The 25,305-nt window shown below is 40.4% G+C and overlaps 2 protein-coding genes across 2 annotated transcripts in view; one reads left to right on the forward strand and one right to left on the reverse strand.

The window, feature by feature from the left end:
• LOC124268083 (kinesin-like protein KIF13B) overlaps nucleotides 1-25,305 on the forward strand; it is a 256,588-nt gene that overhangs the window by 100,645 nt on the left and 130,638 nt on the right. The window contains 2 exon segments of the mRNA XM_046703101.1: nucleotides 389-476; nucleotides 1,057-1,191. Coding sequence (XP_046559057.1) covers nucleotides 389-476; nucleotides 1,057-1,191 — 223 coding nt within the window.
• Nucleotides 13,163-21,077, reverse strand: LOC124268082. The gene is made up of 2 exons (XM_046703100.1): nucleotides 20,897-21,077; nucleotides 13,163-14,725 (listed from the first exon to the last, which is right to left on the reverse strand). The coding sequence occupies exon 2, from the start codon at nucleotides 14,339-14,341 to the stop codon at nucleotides 13,433-13,435; it is 909 nt and encodes a 302-aa protein (XP_046559056.1). The 5' UTR covers nucleotides 14,342-14,725; nucleotides 20,897-21,077; the 3' UTR covers nucleotides 13,163-13,432.

Below are 25,305 nucleotides of genomic sequence, written 5' to 3' on the forward strand. Positions count from 1 at the left end.
CAGGTTCAGATATGTCAACCCATGTGTCCAGGTCAGATATGTCAACCCATGTGTCAAGGTCCAGATATGTCAACCCATGTGTCCAGGTCCAGATATGTCAACCCATGTGTCCAGGTCCAGATATGTCAACCCATGTGTCCAGGTTCAGATATGTCAACCCATGTGTCCAGGTCCAGAGATATGTCAACCCATGTGTCCAGGTCCAGAGATATGTCAACCCATGTGTCCAGGTCCAGATATGTCAACCCATGTGTCCAGGTCCAGATATGTCAACACATGTGTCCAGATTGAGATATATTAACCTGTGTGTTGCAACACCTGTACCCTGTTTCCTGTAATTCTGATAGTGTTATGTGTCAGCTCACTGATATCATCCGTCATGTTGCAGGAACAAACAGAACCTTAAGGTTCGGGAACACAACATTTTGGGGCCATACGTGGATGGGTTATCTACCTTGGCAGTCGGATCCTTCCAGGTAGGCTTCAGCACATCACAGCGATGTTAACTAGACGAGTCTTGGCAGATATTTTAGGTAATATGTACCGGAATTAGGGCAGTCATGAAGGAACAGATGTTCAGTATAGTTATTCACTAACTGAAGATGTCTTTTTTCAGTATTGACAGTTCCAGTCAGCTGTGTTTCCCCATGCTACATTCATGTATTCAGGGAAGTGAGGTGGCTCAGTAGGTACTGTTGAACATAGACCCACAGACCGGGTTTGATTCCCATACCTGTAGAGTCAAGTGTTGTTTGCTTACAGTTGCATTAGCAGACTTGCAGCTCTTCATTGTCCTGTTACCCCTGCAGTGATATTGCTGAAATATTGCTAAAGGAGACTTAAAAATAAACTCACTCACTCACTCCCTATTGTCCTGTTACCCCTGCAATATTGCTAATATTGCCGAAATATTGCTAAAAGAGACTTAAAACTAAACTCACTCACTCACTCCCTATTGTCCTGTTGTATCTGCAAGGCTACTCTCATCCATGGACTGTTAGTGAATGTTCGTCAGAACAGAACTCACCTCCAACTGATGTTGTTCTGTTGTTGCAGGATATAGACAGTCTGATGAGTGAAGGGAACAAATCTAGAACAGTAGCAGCGACCAACATGAACAGTGAAAGTAGCCGATCTCACGCAGTCTTCAATATCATCATCACACAGACACTCACCGACCTCCAGTCAGGGGTAGGTAACTCTTACTATTATTGACACTTGTCACGCCGAAGACCCAGGTTCGATTCCCCACATGGGTACAATGTGTGAAGCCCATTTCTGGGGTCCCTCGCCGTGATATTGCTGGAATATTGCTAAAAGCGGCGTAAAACAAAAGTCACTCACTATTATTGACAACATAGAGAAATAGAATGTTGTCAGTGCTGGGTATTTCAAGGTGGTGGTTGCAGCAAACTCAGACCTTATCCCCAGTACCTGAACTGAATCTTGCTGATGTGATTTATAACATTCAAATATGACATTATTATTATTTAGAGGATTGCATGTTGTTATAGCCAACACTGACTGTATGTGATTGTATGTGACTGTATGTGATCGTGTCTCGGGATAAAACTGGAGACATGCATAGAGGATATGTGGTAACTTGACACATACACAGCAGGCCTGTATTTGATTGGGGAGTTATTTTTGCCACATCATAGACCCCAGCATGTGAAGAGCAGTTCCAGTATAATTCATCATATAGCTTGAATATAGGGCAGATTGGCTGCAAACTCACTCACTTACCCAAACGCTCCCACTCACTCACTCTGTGCAGAGTTGGAGTTCCTCCATGAACCTGTCAGCTGGTGTCATATCAATAAGTATGGCAGATCAGCCCTAATGTACCATAATTCAATTTTGACTGCAGATACTCATCCATAATTCCCTGTGAGATAAGATGACATGTCATCTTGAGTTACCTGGGCACCTAGTACACTCACTACCCAGTCATGTTTACTTCACCAAAGTGGGTAAATTCTAAGAAATGCATCACTTCAACCTTTCCTCATTCATTAACTGAAATATTGGTCATAGCAGCTAGATTAATTTTCAACTTTTTTAATCAATTTTAAGAAACATCTTTTGTCTCATGAGTGTTTGTGCGTGAGAATTGTTCTATTGACGTTATAGCACAGTATACACAGTGCAACATGTTCTCCCTACCTGTAATGTACAGGTCATGTTGACAAGTAACAGACAATGTTATAACACTTCACACAATAGAAGTGTTCTATTGACGTTATAGCACAGTATACACAGTGCAACATGTTCTTCCTACCTGTAATGTACAGGTCATGTTGACAAATAACAATGTTATAACACTTCACACAATAGAAGTGTTCTATTGACGTTATAGCACAGTATACACAGTGCAACATGTTCTCCTACCTGTAATGTACAGGTCATGTTGACAAGTAACAGACAATGTTATAACACTTCACACAATAGAAGTGTTCTATTGACGTTATAGCACAGTATACACAGTGCAACATGTTCTCCCTACCTGTAATGTACAGGTTATGTTGACAAATAACAGACAATGGTATAACACTTCACACAATAGAACTGTTCTATTTACGTTATAGCACAGTATACACAGTGTAACATGTTCTTCCTACCTGTAATGTACAGGTCATGTTGACAAATAACAGACAATGTTATAACACTTCACAGAATATCATTTTTAATCAAAATATAACTGCATTGACATTTTTTTGAAAGGAATGTCAAGACAAATAAATACCATGGTATATATATGTTTTCCCATGAGGCAGGTAAGCTGACATGACATGTTGGTTAAGGATGGCTGCTGGCATGTTTTCATGCTCACTACACAACTTGAACTGTTGTATCAGAAAGTGATCCTACATCCTGTCAATCAGTTCATCACTGATATAAAGAGTTGAAGCTGAAGATCAATGACCAGTGTTATACCAACCAAGAAGCAGAACCAACAATTGGTTGATTCCCTTTTTGTTCACTTAACATGTCAACATTCTTTGTGCTGGGATTGTCATGGTTTCTTGGAGATGAACATTTGGCACTGGTTCATGTGGCACAATATTTAAATAATGTTAATGATACTTTTATGCAAAACTGTCACCATGAAGTTTTCCCTATTTGTCTCTTGTGTAAATTGTTAATTTTAAACTATAGTTAATAAGTATACCTCGAGAAACAGAGTGTTCAGTAGCTCAGTTCCTCTCATCAGTTGGACAGTTTGTTACTTTTAGATGATTTAATCAATCTTAGAGAGATATATGAACACTGAAGGAGTGACAAGCAGCCATCTTTAACATTATAGATCTCTGTACCTCACCCGAGTATGAATGCGTGTCTAGGATGAATGTGCCGACCACCTGGGGGACTAATGGCCGCTAATGGCTCACATTGTCACCCAATTACAGCCGTTCATTCATCAGGAGAAAAGATAAGATAACACATGTTATTAATGGTCATACCCACGCCGAGTTTGATATATGGCCGTGTCTGTATATTGCAACAAGTAATGGAAATAAGCTGGATATGGAAATTCATTAATCAAGATAACCCAGTGACAAGTCAGATGAGTACTGGAGCCCACTGGGCTTGTCCTTGTACTCCATGTTTCTGTCAGACAGGATAAGGGAGTCATTTTGTTGAATCTGTGTCTAATAATCCATGGAAGCAGTTGACATAAATCTTTAATTTTTCTTAGGACTACATACTAATGTATTTCATCTAGTTAAGAAATAATCAAACAGACTGCACAGCAAATTTCTACATGAGCAGGTACTTGTAGACAATGTGGTAGTGACAGGCAGGTTGACAGCGAGACTGACAGGGACATATGTATTGGCCCTGAGTATGGATCGATTGAATTTTGCATAAAAAAACTGTAAGTAGGCTGAAGAATAATTTTGGTTACGAAGCAGATCCTGCATGAAAGCAGGTATTTGTCCAAAAAGTGGAATTCTTTAATCAGAAGTTGAATATCACTGTCATTTCAACCCTGTTTGATCATATAATCTGTATGGTAGGTTGATATCTCAGTTATTACAACCCTGTCAAAATGCTACAACCTTTACAGCAGATGGTTTGAGACATAAGAAACAATCACTGTCCTATGTGCGTTTGTTTGATATCACTATGATTACAACCGCACCCCATCCTACAGTATGTACTGTAAGTGGATTGAGTCCTAACAAATCCTGGCCTATAGTCTGTATATTGGTGGATTCTACAACCTGATAATATAGTACAGTCATTGCAACCCCACTCCGGCCTACAGTGTGTACTGTAAGTGGATTGAGTCCTAACAAATCCTGGCCTATAGTCTGTATATTGGTGGATTCTACAACCTGATAATATAGTACAGTCATTGCAACCCCACCCCATCCTACAGTATGTACTTTAAGTGGATTGAGTCCCAACAAATCCTGGCCTATAGTCTGTATATTGGTGGATTCTACAACCTGATGATATAGTACAGTCATTGCAACCCCACCCCATCCTACAGTGTGTACTGTAAGTGGATTGAGTCCCAACAAATCCTGGCCTATAGTCTGTATATTGGTGGATTGTACTACCTGATAATATAGTACAGTCATTGCAACCCCACTCCGGCCTACAGTGTGTACTGTAAGTGGATTGAGTCCTAACAAATCCTGGCCTATAGTCTGTATATTGGTGGATTCTACAACCTGATAATATAGTACAGTCATTGCAACCCAACCCCATCCTACAGTATGTACTTTAAGTGGATTGAGTCCCAACAAATCCTGGCCTATAGTCTGTATATTGGTGGATTCTACAACCTGATAATATAGTACAGTCATTGCAACCCCACCCCATCCTACAGTGTGTACTGTAAGTGGATTGAGTCCTAACAAATCCTGGCCTATAGTCTGTATATTGGTGGATTCTACAACCTGATAATATAGTACAGTCATTGCAACCCCACCCCCATCCTACAGTGTGTACTGTAAGTGGATTGAGTCCTAACAAATCCTGGCCTATAGTCTGTATATTGGTGGATTCTACAACCTGATAATATAGTACAGTCATTGCAACCCCACCCCATCCTACAGTGTGTACTGTAAGTGGATTGAGTCCTAACAAATCCTGGCCTATAGTCTGTATATTGGTGGATTCTACAACCTGATAATATAGTACAGTCATTGCAACCCCACTCCATCCTACAGTGTGTACTGTAAGTGGATTGAGTCCTAACAAATCCTGGCCTATAGTCTGTATATTGGTGGATTCTACAACCTGATAATATAGTACAGTCATTGCAACCCCACTCCATCCTACAGTGTGTACTGTAAGTGGATTGAGTCCTAACAAATCCTGGCCTATAGTCTGTATATTGGTGGATTCTACAACCTGATAATATAGTACAGTCATTGCAACCCCACTCCATCCTACAGTGTGTACTGTAAGTGGATTGAGTCCTAACAAATCCTGGCCTATAGTCTGTATATTGGTGGATTCTACAACCTGATAATATAGTACAGTCATTGCAACCCCACTCCGGCCTACAGTGTGTACTGTAAGTGGATTGAGTCCTAACAAATCCTGGCCTATAGTCTGTATATTGGTGGATTGTACCACCTGATAATATAGTACAGTCATTGCAACCCCACTCCGGCCTATTCACTACATAGAAGATTGATATTCGAGCAAAATGATTACAATTTGTCTATCAGTCTGTACAATATGGTGATATAATACATAAGTCATAAGAACCTCTCCCTGTTCTATAATCTACATGGTGGTTAGACATTATAACAACTCCTTGTCCAACAATCTGTACAGTACATCCAGTTACAAAGATCATTACATTTAGGAAGCTTGGGAATTGTGTTTTTTGATGTATGTCATTTCCATGGAAACGTTTAAAAAGAGTTACAGCCCACTTGTTTAACCCTCATTTCTTACAGCCTTACAGCCTAACACTGTACACTTTCATTACATCAAAACATTTGGATTTTCCATATATACCAATCTTCTATTCATGGGCGCAGATACCTCTTTTGCAGTGGTCCATTTGTGAACCCTTGATGACACCCAGTGGAGGAAGGAGCGTGTCCAGGCTCACTCCTGTTGGTCAGAGAGTCTGGCAGCTCCTTGTGCCAGGGTGATTCTTGAGAAGGTTTCACTTTGAACTTCTTCTTCCATAGCAGGAGCCCCAGAATGACTGCAGCTGCCAGGAGGATTGCACAGATCACACCAGCAATGATGGGAGCGGGGCTGGACTGCCCAGCTTCTTCTGGTCCTTGGCTTGAAGAGTTCTTTAACTTACTTTCTGTGGTTGCTTGGTTTTGTGTATGGATGCTGTTGGGGATTACGGAAGTTTGGTGAGGAGGAGGATGTTTTAGGAGACTTTTGGTGACAGGAGGACTGCTGCTTATTCCGTGCTGATTCGATGTTGGAAACAATGTCTTGATGTCTCCTGAAGAAGTTGTCATCCTTCCAGTAGTGGTTGGAGTTGTGGTAGTCACGCATTCAGTTTCTAGGTCCAGCACTATGTCCCCTAATTTCTTACCTACATGCTTCAGTGAGCTGCAGGAAGGTCCTCCTCCACCCTGTTGTGTCTGCAGATACCGGGCCAGCCATAATTGGTCACACACACACTTCCAGTCAGGGTTGTTGTCCAGCTTCAATGTGGTGTTCCTGTTAGTCAGTGAGGACATTGACTGGGGCAGAGATGTTAACTTGGTTGAGTCAAGATTCAGCTCAGCGATAGTACTGCCACTGAAAGCACCGGGTTCAATGCGAAACATCGGGTTGTTTTTCATATCTACCAATGCAGTTGTCATTCCAGCAAAATCTCCACTTTTCACAATGGAGATCTTGTTATTTCCAAGTTGAAGCATTTTTGAATGGGCCTTTGGAATCAATGTAAGTTCATTTGAGGACAGGTCAAGTTTGTCCAAAGTCAGGCTTGTGGCAAATTTTGTAAGATTGTTTGATTTTAGAGTTAGTGTATTCAATTTTATTGCCATTTCAAAAACGGCATCTGGAAGGGATGAGATCTGGTTATTTTGAAGGTTTATGCTTTGTACAGAAGTCAGTGAGTCAAATGTATTGGCCTCAATAGTTGTTATGCTGTTGTAGCTAAGATCCAAAGACTGCAGTCTTCCCAGTCCAGAGAAGCTTCCTTGTTTTAAGGTTGTGATGCGATTCAGCTGCAGGTTAAGATGGATTAGGGAGATTAAATCCCCAAGAGCATCATCAGGAAGAACAGCCACATTGCTCCTTGTTATCTTGAGAGATTCCAGTTTTCTCAAGTTTTGAAATGTTCTAAGGTCATATGTGCTGAACTTGTTTGATATGAGCTGCAGGTCAGTCAAGTTGGCATTGCCTGCGAATGGTGAGCCCCGAAACATGATGATGTTACAATTATTTATAATCAAAGTCTGGAGATTTGTCAGACTCCCAAGTTTTGCACTTACCATCACCCCATCCTTGAATGCATCACATGGAGTGTTCAGCATGGTCAGGCAAGTCAGAGAAGGAGGAAGTTCAATTGGACATCTTTTTTCTGGGGGACAACTATTGTCTGGGCCACAATTTCCAACACTCAGCAGTGTCAGAACCGGAAACATAAACTTCACCATCATGGCCGCCATTGTCATCACCAGCGAAGTTTCGACAGAACTGTTAGATTATTAAGTGTGGTGACTTACCATGATGTTGTTCGGTTATGATTCCAGTATCCTTACAAAGATTGGTTCCTGAGAGCAGAATACTTCAACATCTGTGTCGGTTGATGGCAATATCAGTCATTTGGTCACCAAAATGTCATTAACGTACACTTGAACTGGTTGTGATTGCCTATCTCTACATACTTGTCACCCACTTAACATTCACAAACAGACTCACTGGCGGACTTCTGAAGCTGTCTACACCTCACCATCAACTTCAACTAAATCATGTTTCTTGTAACACTTACTTAAATAAGCACACACTTGATGTGTTATAGAGATTCCAAATTAAAAATTCCTTCGCAAAACACTGTTTGATGTAATTGTTGAGTCTGCTGTGATATTTGCTCAGACTATTGATTTTGTTAAAGTTTAATATACATTAGACTTGATCAATGCCTTGACCCTCAGGTCTGTAGGCTCATTAATGGCTTATCAGGGCCAGCAGTCACACACAGTGATTTATTACAGCTTCTTAAGTTCATATCAAAATATTAAAGGTTATTTTGGGTGGGCAAAGTTTCCTACAGATTGCCAGATGCTTTTAAGGTAAAAAAACAAATATCTAATGGACAATTTATTATAAGTTCTGTAAAGTGTTTGTTGAAACCATATTAACGTGCTCACATAGTTGGTATGTGATTGTAAGATGAGTCCAGTTTTACAAAGCAATTGCAACTGTATAACCAACAAACTCCCATGATTGAATAGTGATATGTTGCAGTAGTACAAGTGAGGTCACTTCTTAAAGTGAGGATATGAAATGTCATTAAACATTGTCACAAGTCATTTAGTACACAGACTGCTTCATGTTAGTGCAGTTAGCTTCCATGTACATTGTAGGGTGGTGGCCTCGTTGTTAAGGCTATCACTCACCACAAGACACAGGGTCGATTCCCACAATACATGGAAACCATATCCGCTGTCCCCTGCTGTCATATTGCAGGATTATTGCCAAAACATTGTAATTCCCAGCTCATTCAAACTATATATTCATACACGAAAATTTGTTAATTACCTCAATAGTGGCATCTTCAGTCATATTTGTTGTACCAAATATGGTGATCTCTTTTCTCATGTTGCCATAATTGACTTGTTGTACTGTACATTCTCAGGTTAATGTTCTATGATGCCAAAATGGCTAGTTCTTGTTAATTGTAGTAAATTGCCAACCAGGCAAGCTTGAGCTCTGGATTATGTTAGTTGATATCTGTCACATATTTGATCAGTCACTTTAGGAGAAATATGAGCCATAAACAATTGATTAACACATAACATTTAATATGGCCCAATGTAAAGAAAGTGGATATGTTTACACTCACAAGAAACAAACCTGCTTGTCTTGAAACTGCTAATGAAATACAGCTCATCATGGTTTCAATCCACAAGAACATCACGGCCTGACACACAACTTAGCCATTTTGGACATGTATGAGTCAACAGGTGGCTCCTAACCATGGAAGCTTCTTAAACAAGTGTAGTCAGTGTCAGCAGGTACCAGTTCTTTCATCTGCTGGAACTGTCAGCATGCATTCTTGGGGACACTTTGTTCTTGTTCTTGTTCTTGTTCTTGTACACAATGCAGGTTGTGGCAATGCCTGCCAACAGCAGCACACCACATGCCACGCCAGCAATTATGGGTATGAGAGAGGTGTCATCAGTCGCCATCTGAGCTGCACTGGTGTCAGTGGTCATAACCTTCACCTTGGGAAGAGGTTTTGATGTGGTTGTTGTCGTTGTTGTTGGTATTCTTGTTGTAATTGTTGTTGAAGGCGTTGTGGTGGTTGTAGTAGTTTTAGTTGTGGTAGGAGTTGTGGTAGTTGTAGTTGTTGTTGTTGTAGTTGTAGTTGTTGTTGTTGGAGTTGTGGTGGTTGTTGGAGTTGTTGTAGTAGTTGTTGTAGTGGTTGTAGTTGTAGTAGGAGTGGTAGTTGTTGTGGTGGTAGTGGTAGTAGTAGTAGTAGTAGTAGTAGTAGTAGTAGTTGTAGTTGTTGTTTTGCATTCAATCTCCAGATCTGGTGTGGATTCTGACAATTTTCTACCCATGTACATAATAGGACTCATGCATGTAGGTCCATCCTGTACATGACGTGTGCTGAGGTAACGAGAGAGCCATAGCTGGCTACACACACACTGCCAGTTGTCATGGTGATCCAGCTTCAATGTGTTCACTGATGTCAACATGACTGACATTGACTCCGGCAAGGAGCTAAGCTGGTTTTCTCCCAAGTCCAACTCTGAAATGTGACTTCCAGCAAAGGCACCATTTTCCACTTTACTGATTGAGTTGTTTCTCAGGTTCAGAGTCTTCATTGTCAAGCCACTGAAATCACCTGCTCCCACGGATGTGATCCTATTATTTTGAAGGTTTAGTGTTACAGGAGCTGATTGACAAGTCTTGAGGTTTGGAACAGATGTAAGCATGTTCTGCGATATGTCCAGTGTGTCCATGGCAGTTCCTGTGAAGGCATCTGATGCCACAGAGGATATCTTGTTCGAGGTCATGTCCAACGTCTTCAGGTTCCGGAGGTTAGAAAAAAGTGATGTAGGGATTGCAGTGAGCTGGTTGTTCGCAAGTTTGATGGTTTGGACTGATCGTAGGGGTTGGAAGGACTTGCTGGCAACTGTAGTGCTTGGGTTATATGTCAGGTCTATTGTCTCAAGACTGGACAGTCCAGCAAATGCTGCCTCAGATATGCCTGTAATCTTGTTTGCCATTATGTTGAGAGTCTTCAGAGATGACAGCGGAGAGAAGCCATTGTCAGGAAGAGTTACAATATTGCTTCTCATCATGTTCAGTTCTTCCAACCTTGTTAGACCTTGGAAAGTTGTTGTCCCAAAAGTACTGAAGTCATTAAGCATGAGGTTGAGATGTTTCAGTTGAGTGTTGCTCTCAAAGACGGACCCCCAGAACCTGTGGATGTTGTACCGGTTGATGGTGAGAGACTCCAGTTGGGTCATTCTGCTGATGTATCTGGACATCATCATAGATTCCATAGGTGGACACTTCCCGTTCATCAACACCAGAGTTTTTACACTTGGTGGGAGGGCATTTGGACAGATCTGCTGGCACACAAAATTTTCTTGTTGTCCACTTGGCCCCACATCACATTTCATACAGGGAGGTAGGCTGCACGAACTGCTACCAGCTATAGCACACAGAAGGAGCATTGCTGTTACAGTGACGTACTCCATTCTTTCAGACTTCTTCAACAGCAAATTGAAGGATTTGAAGGAAATCAGTATTTGGCTGCAAGAAGCCACTATCGGCTAAATAACAGTCTCCTTGATTATTTGATATTGTTATGTACCTCTCAGCAGAACACAGGTGATTTCCTCAAATGTCATCTGTCTTTTGTGGTGGAAACTATTTACTTGCCGTGTTCACATTTCTGTTGCTGTAGTAGTTTTGAAGAACTACATAAAAGTCCCTTTTCACAGCAACGATGGTGTCCTTCTCTCAAACGTTGGTTTACGTTATCATTAACCTTTGAAGATAAAGAATCTCTGCACAAGACTATGTAATGCAATGACGCAGTCTCGCTTTCACAGATATATTTTGGGTGCCTTGTGTTGTCATAATTTCATATACCTTTAATGAATTGTTATTTCATGAGTTAAGATTGGATTAACTGATCGCTTTGTTGCTATCCAGCTATTAAGAATTTTTCGCAACGGACGTGTTTGGCTGCTCTTTATAGAAACTAAGCTTATGTGTACTTACCATGACAGAATCAGACATGAATATTTCTGAAGTGATAAATGAGTGCGCCAGTCATGGTGGTATAAACTTTACTTGATGTAGGTAATACGAAAGATTACAGAAATAATATGAATTCCAAACTCCCTGTGAACCTGTTGGACCTTGCCAAACTGGTTAAAATGTGCCGTTCCTTATATCAGTGTTGTTTATCTTTTGTTGGTAATACTCACTCATTGCCATAATGAGCTTCTTTCAGAATACTGGTTTGGCTGTGTATACAGCACTGTCATTGTATTCATGGCATTAAGATTCAAAGGGTATTTTTAAGGTGATATTTTAAATTTCATGTGTTTTAAGAACCTTTGTAGTAGCAGCAACACATCAGGGCTGAGTTGGGGCGGTGGGGTAGCCTAGTGGGTAAAGCGTTCGTTTGTCATGCAGAAGACCCGAGTTCGATTCCCCTCATGAATACAATGTGTGAAGCCCATTTCTGGTGTCCCCCGCCATGATATTGCTGGAATATTGCTAAAAGCGGAGTAAAACCAAATTCACTTACTCACTCAGGGCTGAGTCATAAATGGAATAAACACCCAAGGAACTGTACTTTCAAGGATTATCATTTTCATGCAACTTTTATATTTGTTGTACATTTCCAAATTTGTATTAGTGACAATGGTTCTTGTTTACTTTTACCCTATGTTCCACGCTTAAGGGTGATATTTTTCCCTAGAAACATCTGTTTGATAGTTGTTCATTGACATGTGCTCATGATACATTGTGGAATCATACAGTGGATGGAGTTTTTGTTTGTTTTGGGTGTTATTTATTTTTCAAATTTTCTAAATGATGATTGAAAGGGTTTGGACTTCTTTTTTTTTAAACAAATGTTACCAAAGTACACCCAGCCTTACGTGGCTGTTTGTTTATCATGTATCATACACAGAATAGCAACACGCATATGATGACAGCTTATGTTGTGAAAGATATTTTAGAGATCTGTATATTTTTTTTAATTGTTTTGTCATCCCTGTTTGTATTTTGCAGTGTCATGACATATCAACAGTATGCCATGTTCTTGATTGATTACAGGTTTGAGTTTTGTAAACAATGTCTTCTGTCCGTCACATGTTAACTGTTTCCTGTTGAAGGAAGCACATCTGAGAAGATTAATCAGATATGTAATGGGGCCGTAGATGACGTCATGTGAGACATGTGAGCTAGAACAATTATGACCTCGAAGTCAGAGTTTGACTATTGCACAGAGTAACATTATAACTGTTCCACCTTTTTCTTATGATTTGAGTCAATGAATTAATCTAATTACGGTACCAAAAGAAAGTCTCCCATTTGTTTGTTTTATCAAAACTGATGTCCTCACAAAGCAAAGTTGTGTAAGATGGTGAGCCAGGTGAGCCAGGTGAGCCAGACATGATTAACTAAACCTCCTTGAATAACAGACTCATGATTTCCTGTACTGAAACACACATTGTTTCTATAATTACCTTCCTACAAGAAACTTGATCAGCCTTGCATGACTAAGACAAAGACAGAAGAGAAAACAATTAGTCCTCTTATATTATTTATGGTTGTGTGTCATTATACCCTACATTATACCATCGCATGGCTGGCATGTTGCTCAGTGCACAATTAACTGACTGCCACACCTGAAGAGGCCAGTTGGATGTTGCCATCAGGAGTTGCTCTGCTAATTTTATGAGTACTTCAGGAAGTGTCATCACTGGCTATAAATCAAAACAGTCAAGTTTCACTGGATCATCAGTCTTTATGTACAAAGTTCAATACAGATTCTCTCCATTACTTGGAACTATTGATTCAACTGTACATCTCAGAAAATGGAGGAAGCACATTGAGCAGCTAAATCCAGATTCTGGTTTATAGCTTGGGGGAAAAACTTACAAGCACAAGGACTGTTTGATTAGACACATTCAGTCGGGGAACTGCCATCACAATTCTGTGTCGGTAAATTCTTCCAGGGCTGTTTTGGTTTCTGAAAATTCAAATGCTTGGTTCTGAAATTCTACAATAGGTCTTCCAAGAACACTGATTGGGCTGTTCGGTTTGGTTCCATGGCCCCTAAGAGATTCTTCCCGACCACCATAGAGGGCAGTTCCACACTAGCCATGCTGCACATGCACTGGATGTCTGTATCAGTGTCATTTTCAAAGTCTGTCAGATCCACGTAGCCCCGCACCTGTTGGTGGCAGTGTCGGCCTTGAGAACACTTCATAGTGATGTGCATCTCCCTAGTTATTCCTGCTGGAATGGGAAAGGGGGCATCTTGATGTTGACGAGGACCTATGTTGGATGGTTTCTCCCACATTTGATATTTTGTGCTGCGATATCTATGAACATCACTAAATCCACTCGATTTTCTATCACTTGATAAATGATGAAGATGAATCTGAGCCTCAGTTTCAATCTGTGATGAGTCTGTGGATTGGTTCAACTCTAAGTTTGAAATTGTCTCGTGTGATTTTTCAAGATTTTCATTCCTGCGAAACTGGTGTGAAATAAATGAAGTATCTAACTGGGGGGAGACTTCAAGGCCACTAGCTGTTTCCAAACTCCTGTCTCGGCTCAGGGACCTATCTGCTGGAGAATAATCACCTGATATATTGTCCTCTCCATTTAAGGAAATGGTGTGTGTGATGTTTTCCCTGGAATATGATTTGTTGAGATGGCTGCTGTGTGATACGGAGTTGTATTCTCCAGCTGGCTTCACCTGGTACAGCTGCACACTCTCACGTTTCTTGGATTTATTGGTGGAATCATGATCGTTTGTCAGTTTCTTGTAAATGGAAAACATAACAAGGTTTGACACTACCAAGATGACAAGAATTGAACCAATCACAGCCGTTGTTACAATCTGTGCCTGTGTTATATTGACAGGTGTTGTCATCGTGGCATTTACAACATGGTCTTCCATTCTGAAGCTGTTGCAGTGGAGTAAATTCGTTTGGAAAATAGTTACAATTTTGTCAATCAGTCCAGTTTAACCATTGCTAATTTGAAGCAAACTGTAATATCACTTGATACTAAACTGATGGACATATTTCAGATGTATACCACATGGCTTCTGTTCATTTGAACAAAGCAATAGTTGAATCATGAATTCCAAGCTCACATAGTGCACAAATAACTTCTGGCATGGTTTGGTGGCAGTCCATACAGAGTTATGTCCCTTTAGCTTCCTGATTGTTGCTACACAGCTTGATCTCACAGACTTTGGGATTTTATTGTTTTTCTGGTCAATGAATGTTTCTGATTCAGATCAGATGATTGAGTGCATTGATCTCTGGGGTAATGGTACCTGAAATAAAAAATCATCATTGAGATATAACATTTTTTGTGCATGATTGTTGGTTTAAGAGGTTTTTCAGCTGCTGAAAACTTATTGTCACTCAAAGGGGCTTCTTTTTATCTTTTTAAATAAGATTTCATAGCACTTTAGAACAAGTAGACAATTAATGCAATTTTGATGATGTATGCCGCAACTTGAATTGCTGATTTCAAGAAGCAAATTTAAAGAAACAGCTTTCTTGTAATTTTGGTGTGTTTTTTTAGTCATGTGAATGTCAAATATGAATGTAATATATCAAGTAAATGTTGCCTTTATGAGGTAGGTTGCAGTCTTTGCTGGAGAATATAAAAATGATAGTGTTGATTTATCCACATTTTACTTTTCATGCTTGTTATATCATCCTCGTGTTCCCTTTGTCTTAGTCGTTTTTGTTGTTTATGTGCAGTTTGAATGATGAGATGAAGAAACTTCATGTGACACACATCAATCATCGTCCATGCAATGTACATGTACTTTCCATTTACGTAACAAAAATAACCGTGCTTATATTTCCATTTATTGACTTTCTTTCCCCCACTGTGATAAACACTCCCTGTTACTGGCCGGTATGTTATGTTCAAGGAAGGGAGTCTATTATAACCACAAGCCATGATAGTCTATTTAGGCTGGTTTATTTGGTGATTATATACCATGGGTGGGTTATGTCTCTAGAGCTGTCCCTATTCAAAGAGCCTAGTGATGAGTCACCCAAAGGGTCTCTATGTGTAGTATTAGGAATGGAGATATTATTTACCTGGCTGTATATCACATATCAATGGCTGCGTGTCATTTAGCAGGTGCTCCGAGGGAGGAGAAAGGAAGAGCCTACAAGAACTGTGAGAGAAGAATGTAGCTTGGTTTACTTAGTGTTGGAATGATCATAGAGCATGCCATTTTGCCTGTATCTAGATGTGAGCTTGACAGGCCTTGTACCTACCCTGGGGTCAAAGGGTAAAGTTTGGATGTAATTGAGCTCTCTTTTTTCAATTGTCTCCACTGTTATGATCTCTTTAAATGGGTTTGAGTAGGACCATCCCAACAATGTGCAGATGATTGAGCCTGTCATGGAATTCATGTTACTTTGCATTGTTCGTTGTTTTGTGTGAGAAATAAAATGTTTATGAGGTAGGAGACTTGTGTGTGTAAATAAAGATCTGTATCTCTATGTGTTGCTGTATACACTGAGAGAATGCAAAGGTTTGATATGCAAATATCCTTGCATTGCTTTTCCTGCCAAACACCAGCACAGTCACCTCACTACATGTTCTCCTACAATTCTTAGTGGTTAACATTGTAACAGTGACTTTGCTTAAGACAAATGGTTTTTTATATTAAAATAATTTATCAACTCTATAGGACATTCAACTGTATCAAGACCAACTAGTTTTGTAAATCTATTTACACATTTTGTATGAAAATTTCAGTGTCCAAGAAAATGAATGATTTCTAAAATCCAGGTTACATTTAATCTCAAGTTCCTGTGATAAACCTCTGTCGGTTACAGTTCATTGTTATTTTCACCCCGGTTGCATAATGATGGTTATTTTCCCCACATCCACACTGCATGTGCATCTACATGTACTCTGCTTCTGCCTGTGTTCCCGCCTGCCGTGTCCCATGCATCAGGCATACCTCGGGGGGTGTTATGTTGGGTGTCACAGTGCAGGGTGGCACCATCCAGGGTGTCTCAATTCAACGTATATTAGTTTGGGTTTTCACTGTATTGGTACAAAAGTATCAGAGTGTCAGTGTTCTGGGTATCAAGATGTCATTGTGTAAGGTGTAGTCAGGATAACTCAAGATGTCAGGTTTATAAGATGTTAGGGTGTGAGGGTGTTATTGTTCTGGGTGTCAAGATGTTACTGTATAAGGTGTAGTCAGGATAACTCAAAGTGTCAGGGTTATAAGGTGCTGGGGTGTGAGGGTGTTATTGTTCTGGGTATCAAGATGTCAAGATGTCGCTGTGTAAGGTGTAGTCAGGATAGCTCAAGGTGTCAGAGTTATAAGGTGCTGGGGTGTCATGGTGTTAATGTTCTGGGTATCAAGATGTCAAGATGTCATTGTGTAAGGTGTAGTCAGGATAACTCAAGGTGTCAGGGTTATAAGATGCTAGGGTGTCAGGGTGTTATTGTTCTGGGTATCAAGATGTCAAGATGTCACTGTGTAAGGTGTAGTCAGGATATCTCAAGGTGTCAGGGTTATAAGATGCTATGGGGTGTAGTGGTGTCAGGGTTATAAGTCAGGGTGTTATTGTTCTCAAGTATCAAGATGTCACTGTGTAAGGTGTAGTCAGGATAACTCAAGGTGTCAGGGTTATAAGATGCTGGGGTGTCAGGATAACTCAAGGGTGTTATTGTTCTGGGTATCAAGATGTCACTATGTAAGGTGTAGTTAGGATAGCTCAAGGTGTCAGGGTTATAAGGTGCTAGGGTCACCATGTGTCAGGGGTGTTATTGTTCTGGGTATCAAGATGTCAAGATGTCACTGTGTAAGGTGTAGGTCAGGATAGGATATCTCAAGGTGTCAGGGTGATGCTAGGGTGTCTGGGTATCAAGATGTTACTGTATAAGGTGTTAATGTTCTGGGTATCAAGATGTCACTGTGTAAGGTGTAGTCAGGATATCTCAAGGTGTCAGGGTTATAAGATGCTAGGGTGTGAGGGTGTTATTGTTCTGGGTATCAAGATGTCACTATGTAAGGTGTAGTCAGGATAACTCAAGGTGTCAGGGTTATAAGATGCTAGGGTGTCAGGGTGTTATTGTTCTGGGTATCAAGATGTCACCGTATCAAAGATGTCAGGGTGTATGTAAGGTGTAGTCAGTAACTCAAGGTGTCAGGGTTATAAGATGCTAGGGTGTGAGGGTGTTATTGTTCTGGGTATCAAGATGTCACTGTGTAAGGTGTAGTCAGGATATCTCAAGGTGTCAGGGTTATAAGATGCTGGGGTGTCATGGTGTTAATGTTCTGGGTATCAAGATGTCACTATGTAAGGTGTAGTCAGGATATCTCAAGGTGTCAGGGTTATAAGATGCTGGGGTGTGAGGGTGTTATTGTTCTGGGTATCAAGGTGTCACTATGTAAGGTGTAGTCAGGATAACTCAAGGTGTCAGGGTTATAAGGTGCTGGGGTGTGAGGGTGTTATTGTTCTGGGTATCAAGATGTCACTATGTAAGGTGTAGTCAGGATAACTCAAGGTGTCAGGGTTATAAGATGCTAGGGTGTGAGGGTGTTATTGTTCTGGGTATCAAGATGTTACTGTGTAAGGTGTAGTCAGGATAACTCAAGGTGTCAGGTTTATAAGATGTTAGGGTGTGAGGGTGTTATTGTTCTGGGTATCAAGCTGTTACAGTGTAAGGTGTAGTCAGGATTATCTCAAGGTGTCAGGGTTATAAGATGTCAGGGTAGGTCTGTGAGGTGTTATTGTTCTGGGTATCAAGATGTCACTGGGTATAAGGTGTAGATCAGTCAGGATGTTGGGTGTGAGAGTGTGTTATTGTTAAGATGTTAGGGTGTGAGGTGTTATTGTTCTGGGGTAGATGGGTAATCAAGATGTTTCTGGGTATCACCGTGTAAGGTGTAGTCAGGATAACTCAAAGGTGTCAGGGTTATAAGATGCTAGGGTGTGAGGGTGTTATTGTTCTGGGTATCAAGATGTCACTGATGTAGCCAGTAAGGTGTAGTCAGGATAGCTCAAAGGTGTCAGGGTTATAAGGTGTCAGGATAATCTCAAGGTGGGTGTCATGTTAGTGTTATTGTTCTGGGTATCAAGATGTTACTGTCATTAAGGTGTAGTCAGGATAACTCAAGGTGTCAGGGTTATAAGATGCTAAGGTGTGAGGGTGTTATTGTTCTGGGTATCAAGATGTCAAGATGTCATTGTGTAAGGTGTAGTCAGGATAACTCAAGGTGTCAGGGTTATAAGGTGCTGGGGTGTCAGGGTGTTATTGTTCTGGGTATCAAGATGTCAAGATGTCACTGTGTAAGGTGTAGTCAGGATTATCTCAAGGTGTCAGGGTTATAAGATGCTGGGGTGTCATGGTGTTATTGTTCTGGGTATCAAGATGTCACTATGTAAGGTGTAGTTAGGATAGCTCAAGGTGTCAGGGTTATAAGGTGCTGGGGTGTGAGGGTGTTATTGTTCTGGGTATCAAGATGTCAAGATGTCACTGTATAAGGTGTAGTTAGGATTATCTCAAGGTGTCAGGGTTATAAGATGCTAGGGTGTCAGGGTGTTATTGTTCTGGGTATCAAGATGTCAAGATGTTACTGTATAAGGTGTAGTCAGGATAGCTCCAGGTGTCAGGGTTATAAGATGCTAGGGTGTCAGAGTGTTATTGTTCTGGGTGTCAAGATGTTACTGTATAAGGTGTAGTCAGGATTATCTCAAGGTGTCAGGGTTATAAGGTGCTGGGGTGTGAGGGTGTTATTGTTCTGGGTATCAAGATGTCAAGATGTCACTGTGTAAGGTGTAGTCAGGATTATCTCAAGGTGTCAGGGTTATAAGATGCTTGGGGTGTCATGGTGTTATTGTTCTGGGTATCAAGATGTTGAGGTGTCACTGGAAAAGATTCAGCTGGTACAGTAAACACACCTTAGAAAGCCATATAAGTACTGATACTGGCCATAAGGGGATCTGTTGACCAGGAGGCCAAGGAAAATTCATCATGTGATTATATCTTGCTCATCACTGATTTATCTGGTCCAGACTTGATCACTGAGCAGCCACTCTCAGTTGGCTGTGTGTTATAACCCACATGATGTACATTGGGTTGACAGTTGGTAAATTGTGTGACATGTTACTCCTCCTCCAGTGTGATGCATACTCACGTAGGTTCCCCACAAAACATACCCTGAAGGCCACTGGGACAGGTATGTGTGTAGAGGCACAGAGTCTGGCAGGTATATGTCATGCATTGGAAATATGTGTGTTGTGCTAGTCATGTGTGGAGCTTGTCTTTGATGTGCCATGCCCCTTCACTGTCCGGGTCAACCAAGGACAGGCCCTGCATGAGGAGCTCCTTACTGCCTGGTGTGCTCCTGCTGCACAGGGATAACTCCCTTCTGTTGAGGGTTAAATACCTCTACCACTGTTTTAAGATGAAGCTGTACAGTCTGGACCGAAATGTTTTTAATACTTACCAGAACTTTTATGATGTTTTATGTTTTTTGTAAGTTATCATTCGAGTTTAATAGACTGAACATGTTGTTCTACATTCAGACTGCTTACTAAAACCATTGTGGTGAGTACTGGATTTATAGTATAAAGAATGCTATATATAATATAGAATATAAAAAGAATATACAAAGCTGGTTTAATCTAAAATACACATCTGTATATGTTAAGTCCTGTCTTCCCCGGCAGTGGGTCGTGACGTGACAGTTAGGCTGATTATGTGCACACACAGGTGTATGGGTACACACAGGAAACTGTAGACATTTCTACTTGGGGAAAATCAAGAAATGTGAAACAAGTATAACTTAGGACAAATTGTAAAATCTAGACAAACTTTGACTCTAACAATGGTTTCCTTTTTACTCCAGACATTCCTGTGTCGACAGGAATACCTGTTGAAGTGATTAAGTATGTCTCATAAACCTCAACCTTATATAAATCTGTCATCATTCATCTTCGTGATATACTGGAACTGTTTTGTCTTCGAGGGATGGGCTTTCTTTCAGTGTAATATTTTTAACAATCTGTTGCATTGCTCGGCAGTGTAACGCAGTCCATGGCAGATCTAACAGTGTCAGTGTTCAGTCGCCAGGTGTATTGGATTGGGAAACAAGCAGCTATTGTAGTTTTATTGAGAATAGTCCTACATTGTGTTACATCAAACATTTTGTTGGGTTTGGGCAGTTTTGTTTGATACTTTTTTCATGATGTTGATTTGATTATTTGTCAATTTGTTTATGTTCATTTTATTTTAAATCAGTGATCATAATGAACGAAAAATCTGTATTTTAAAAATCTGCATTTTATCATTTATAGTATTACGGTCCATCATCATAACAATAACTTTAAAATTTTAATCAAATGAAATTTAAGTGAAATTGCCAATCTAATGCACATTTGGGTGAAAGGGATGTAGGACATACATACTATTACCAGATGAATGTAATGACTAATTAAATAAAAGTTACCTGTTGATTGTAACGTCCACTGAGCAGTTTGTGTTGACCACGTCCAGCCTTGTTGCCTTATAACTGGTTGTAGCTGTAAAAGTGAATATCACGTGCTAGTACAATAGTCGACAGCACCAACTGTCTTACACGGGCACAAAGTAACAACAAGGCTTTACCTCTAAGCCGAGCACACGTTGTGAATGGCGGACTATGTGTCAAATACACGAAGGCCTCGCTAATGGCAGGAGGGCAGCAGAGTGCACAACTCTTACGCGGATCCAGCCATCAGTCCACAGCCTATGTTTGCCCCATCATTGTTCCCTGTGTTGACATGGTCAAGATTCAGGCATTCAGGACAGGATTTGCTGCTTTCTGTTGAACTAGGATCAGATTAAAACAATATCAGTGTTTTCACAGTGATATAATCACTTAAAGTGTTACCATTTTGTTGAACTTTTTTACTTTCTGTCATTGTTCCTTAACAATGTGGTGTAACTTTTAAATAATGCTGGTTTCAATTTTTTTTTACATATTTCGCTGTTTATGTTCAGTTGATATTGTTATTCTCAAGACATGGAGGACATCAGGTACTATTGTAGTATAAGATATCTGTTCTGAAAATATTTCTCCATTTATATAATGTAAGAGGTGTAATGACAGTTTGGGAAAATCAGTGCTTCATGCGTTGTCAGTTAGCTGTGTAGAGGAATAAGACTGGCTGTGATATTTCCCTTGCCAACGAGTAAGTGAATGAGTTTAGTTTTACCCCGCTTTTAGCAATATTCCAGCATTATCACGGCAGGGACACCAGAAATGGGCTTCACACATTTTACCATGTGGGGAATCGAACCCGGGTCTTCGTCATGACGAGCAAACACTTTAACCACTAGGCTACCCCACCGTCCCTCCCTTATCAAAGGTGCATACATTCTTCCTAATGGTGACGAACAGTCGTCTTATGTCATCTTTTGTGTGTCATATTTTCTAGTATTAGATAAAGTTCCTCCGTCGTGTATTGGGTGAGGTACAGTTGTAGCTCTATGCTGTGCCCATGGCCTACTGTTACATGTCAGATAAACACTAATTGATTATCTGGTGCGATCAACTTATTTCATTTGTGTACTTGAAGTACGAGTTACTGAACAGAATAGCGTACTGCATGTAAAGGGGAGTTAGAATAGGAACACAATTTCGAAATGTTTGAGGTAGCTTATGTCATTGTGAGTAGAAGTCTGCGGTCATATGGTGGTGTTTGTGTAGCAGGGAGCGACACAGGGCTCACAACAATTAGCCTCCTGTTGGGTGGACTTTTGTCTTAGATCTCCACTACTTTCACACTGGAGACAGGCAACTACCATCCTCAATATAGTACAGACAATTACCATCTCCAGTCCAGTACAGAATATTACCACCCTCAATCCAATACAGAATATTACCACCCTCAATCCAATACAGAATAGGACCATCCTCAGTCCAATACAGAATATTACCACCCTCAATCCAGAACAGAATATTATCATCCTCTTTCCTGTACAGAATATTACCACCCCCTTTCTTGTACAGAATAGTACCACCCTCAATCCAGTACAGAATATTACCATCCTCTTTCCTGTACAGAATATTACCACCCTCTTTCCTGTACAGAATATTACCATCCTCTTTCCTGTACAGAATATACCACCTCCGTGGTGTAGTGGTTAGGGCGTCCGCCCGGAGAGCAGAAGGTCGCGGGGTTCGATCCCCGACCGCGTCATACCAAAAGACCTTAAAATATGGTACTTGTTGGCGCTCGGCATTAATGGGTACAACAAGGACTGGTCGGCTCAGAGTCAGTATAATGTGTCTGAGTGGGGTATTCATGCTTCACTGCGGCATTGTATCTCAGTGGGCTAGCACTATAAAACCGGCTTCAGTCTGGGCTAGTACAAGCAGCCGTACATACACATACACACGCATGCACGTCGTCATATGAGCGGAAAAAAAATTCTCGGCGTTAAACCCAATTTGACCTCACCTGTACAGAATATTACCACCCTCAATCCTGTACAGAATATTACCACATTACCTCAATTCAAGAGCGAGTATTAAGAAAATATTAAGAAATGTTTTGTTTATTATCGATCCATTGATATTCTGAGGAGTAATTAAGTAATAACCTGTTCCCCAAAATATTCCTGTAAAATATTTTTTTACACAATCATGCACATGCACACGCACACGCACACACACACACACACACACACAGGCACAAATGCATGCACACAAACAAAACTCACTCACTCACTCACACACCCACACACCCTCGGAATTCATGAATTTTCACTGGATGTCCTAGGAACAGCCAGTGTTATGGGTAAAAAGTAAAGTTTGGCCTTTGAACCTGATGAAGCCCATCTGGCTTGTGGACATGCTAGTGCATATCAATGCACTTCCCATAAGCTTGTGTAAATAAAAATAGGGTTTCACTTAATTTCCCTGTGTTAAGCTGTGTAGGTAACCTGCTAATGTTGATTCAGGGCAGTGAGGTAACAGATAAATCTGTAGGTTGGCATAGTGTACCTATGTATTTGTGAAATCTTGTCTATTTTAACTTCTGTTACAACACACTCTTAAACATTCTGGTGATGATATACTGTTTCCTATGTGTTGAAACTTTAAAAATCTAAAAATTACATGAATTGAAGACGATCCTGTTGATTGTTTTTCTCCAGCACAGAATTCATTGCATTTTTCTAAGATAAGCTGTTTTCAGAAAATTCATCACGCTGCCTTGAGAAGTCCTTATTGGGTGCTAGGAAACTATGTACATTGCTTTAAATGTTTATATTTTGGAGATCAGTAAAGATTTCAAGTACATGTTGCTAGGCAGTGGAGATGTGTGCCTGTCTGTAGTAATGCAGCCTGAAATGTGTGTTGAATATATGGATTGTCTCTTCATGACGTCGATATTATTTTCTAAGTTTGCAAATTTGTTCCACTTGGAACAGCACTCAATGTATTCTTTGTAAACAATAGGATGCAGCTTTTACCACTTTTGATGTTAAGCATACATGCTTTGGCAAACAAATCAAATTGTGTTTCAAATGTTTTTATGCAACCTAGAGGATAGTGGACCTTTGTATAAGAGGATAGGATTTTGAATATGGATAAAATGAGGTGTGGTAGCATATGTCATGTATGATTTCCTCAGATTGTACAAATGCCGTACATTTTAATCCTACATGTTAGGGGGCAATGGGGGTGGTGTATGCTGATGTCAGCAGTATTCCAGCTGTATTGTGGGAAGGGATTGCCACTCATTACAATACATCCATGTGCAGTACACTACATGGTACAAGTTGAAGACCACACTATCCTTTCATATCACCATGGTCATAGCAGATTAACTACAGTCATAGGAAACAATTTGATGCTTCTTTATTTCTTGTAGCATATTGAATAGTACTAAATGGTGACTACCAGGTTAAGTAAGATATATACAAAAGAGGAATTTTTTTCTGAAGATGTTGGAGTTTGATGCGGGAATAGGATCATCCACTATTCCGGTGTAGATTATGTACTGAACAAAATTAGTTAGGTATCCTAAATATTTTGGTGTATTTTTGCGAAGATTCACCAAACAATTTCATTAGAATTACCTTAACTTCTTGGATTCTCCCTAAATTTGATTTGTTTTGTCTTGGTCAAAAAATATTTTGTTCTAAGTGTGGGCAGCCTGGTGTCTTCAACAGTGTTGCTCCTTGTTGAATGACCTTTGCCTGGAGTTAGCCAGCTGTACAAATGATCTGTATATCTTCTGGCTTTTGAACCCTGGGGGGGTTTATCATGATACACTACGTACCATGTAAACTAGAGAACTGCTTGGCTCTGATTTTTCTAAAGTTTAAGAGTGAAGTATTCTCTGCCAATTATCACCTAACCCTCAGTTTGTCCCTGAATTGTCCTCCTGTGCAGAAACTGTATTCACAAGTCGTCCGTGAGTTGTCATGGAAGCTGACATGTAGGCTACAGGGTACCTGTTCCCACACACGACCCCATGTTTGTTCTACCTGTAACGAGTTACCTGTCTCGTTACCTGGCTTGCACACAAGTGTGTTGGCTACAGGTATTGACTCCACCTGAGAATTGTGCTGGGGTCACAACGACATTCACATTTGAAAGTCCTGCATCCTGCCAGCCAAGCAGGATATGTCGATTGAAAGGAATTAATTTGGTGACAGAGAAACATTTTCTTCTTAAATAATGACCCTAAAACAAACACATGCCTAACAACTCTGGTGTTCAAAAGTTACAGATAGGATTTGTTTCTTTATTTAGCTTAATGGGATTTTCAAGTTTAACACCAATCTTACTACCACTTGTTGAGAGACTTGATAAGGCCTGTGTGACTCGAAGCCAATTTTGAGTCCTTTTTTCATAGTCAAATA

The sequence above is a fragment of the Haliotis rubra genome, unplaced genomic scaffold, assembly GCF_003918875.1.
Source record: "Haliotis rubra isolate DU_JTF1 unplaced genomic scaffold, ASM391887v1 Scf136, whole genome shotgun sequence".
NCBI classification, from domain to species: domain Eukaryota; kingdom Metazoa; phylum Mollusca; class Gastropoda; order Lepetellida; family Haliotidae; genus Haliotis; species Haliotis rubra.

Excerpts from the sequence above, each read along its gene's own strand:
- LOC124268082 (XM_046703100.1), bottom strand. The coding sequence starts at position 14,341 with ATGGAAGACCATGTTGTAAATGCCACGATGACAACACCTGTCAATATA.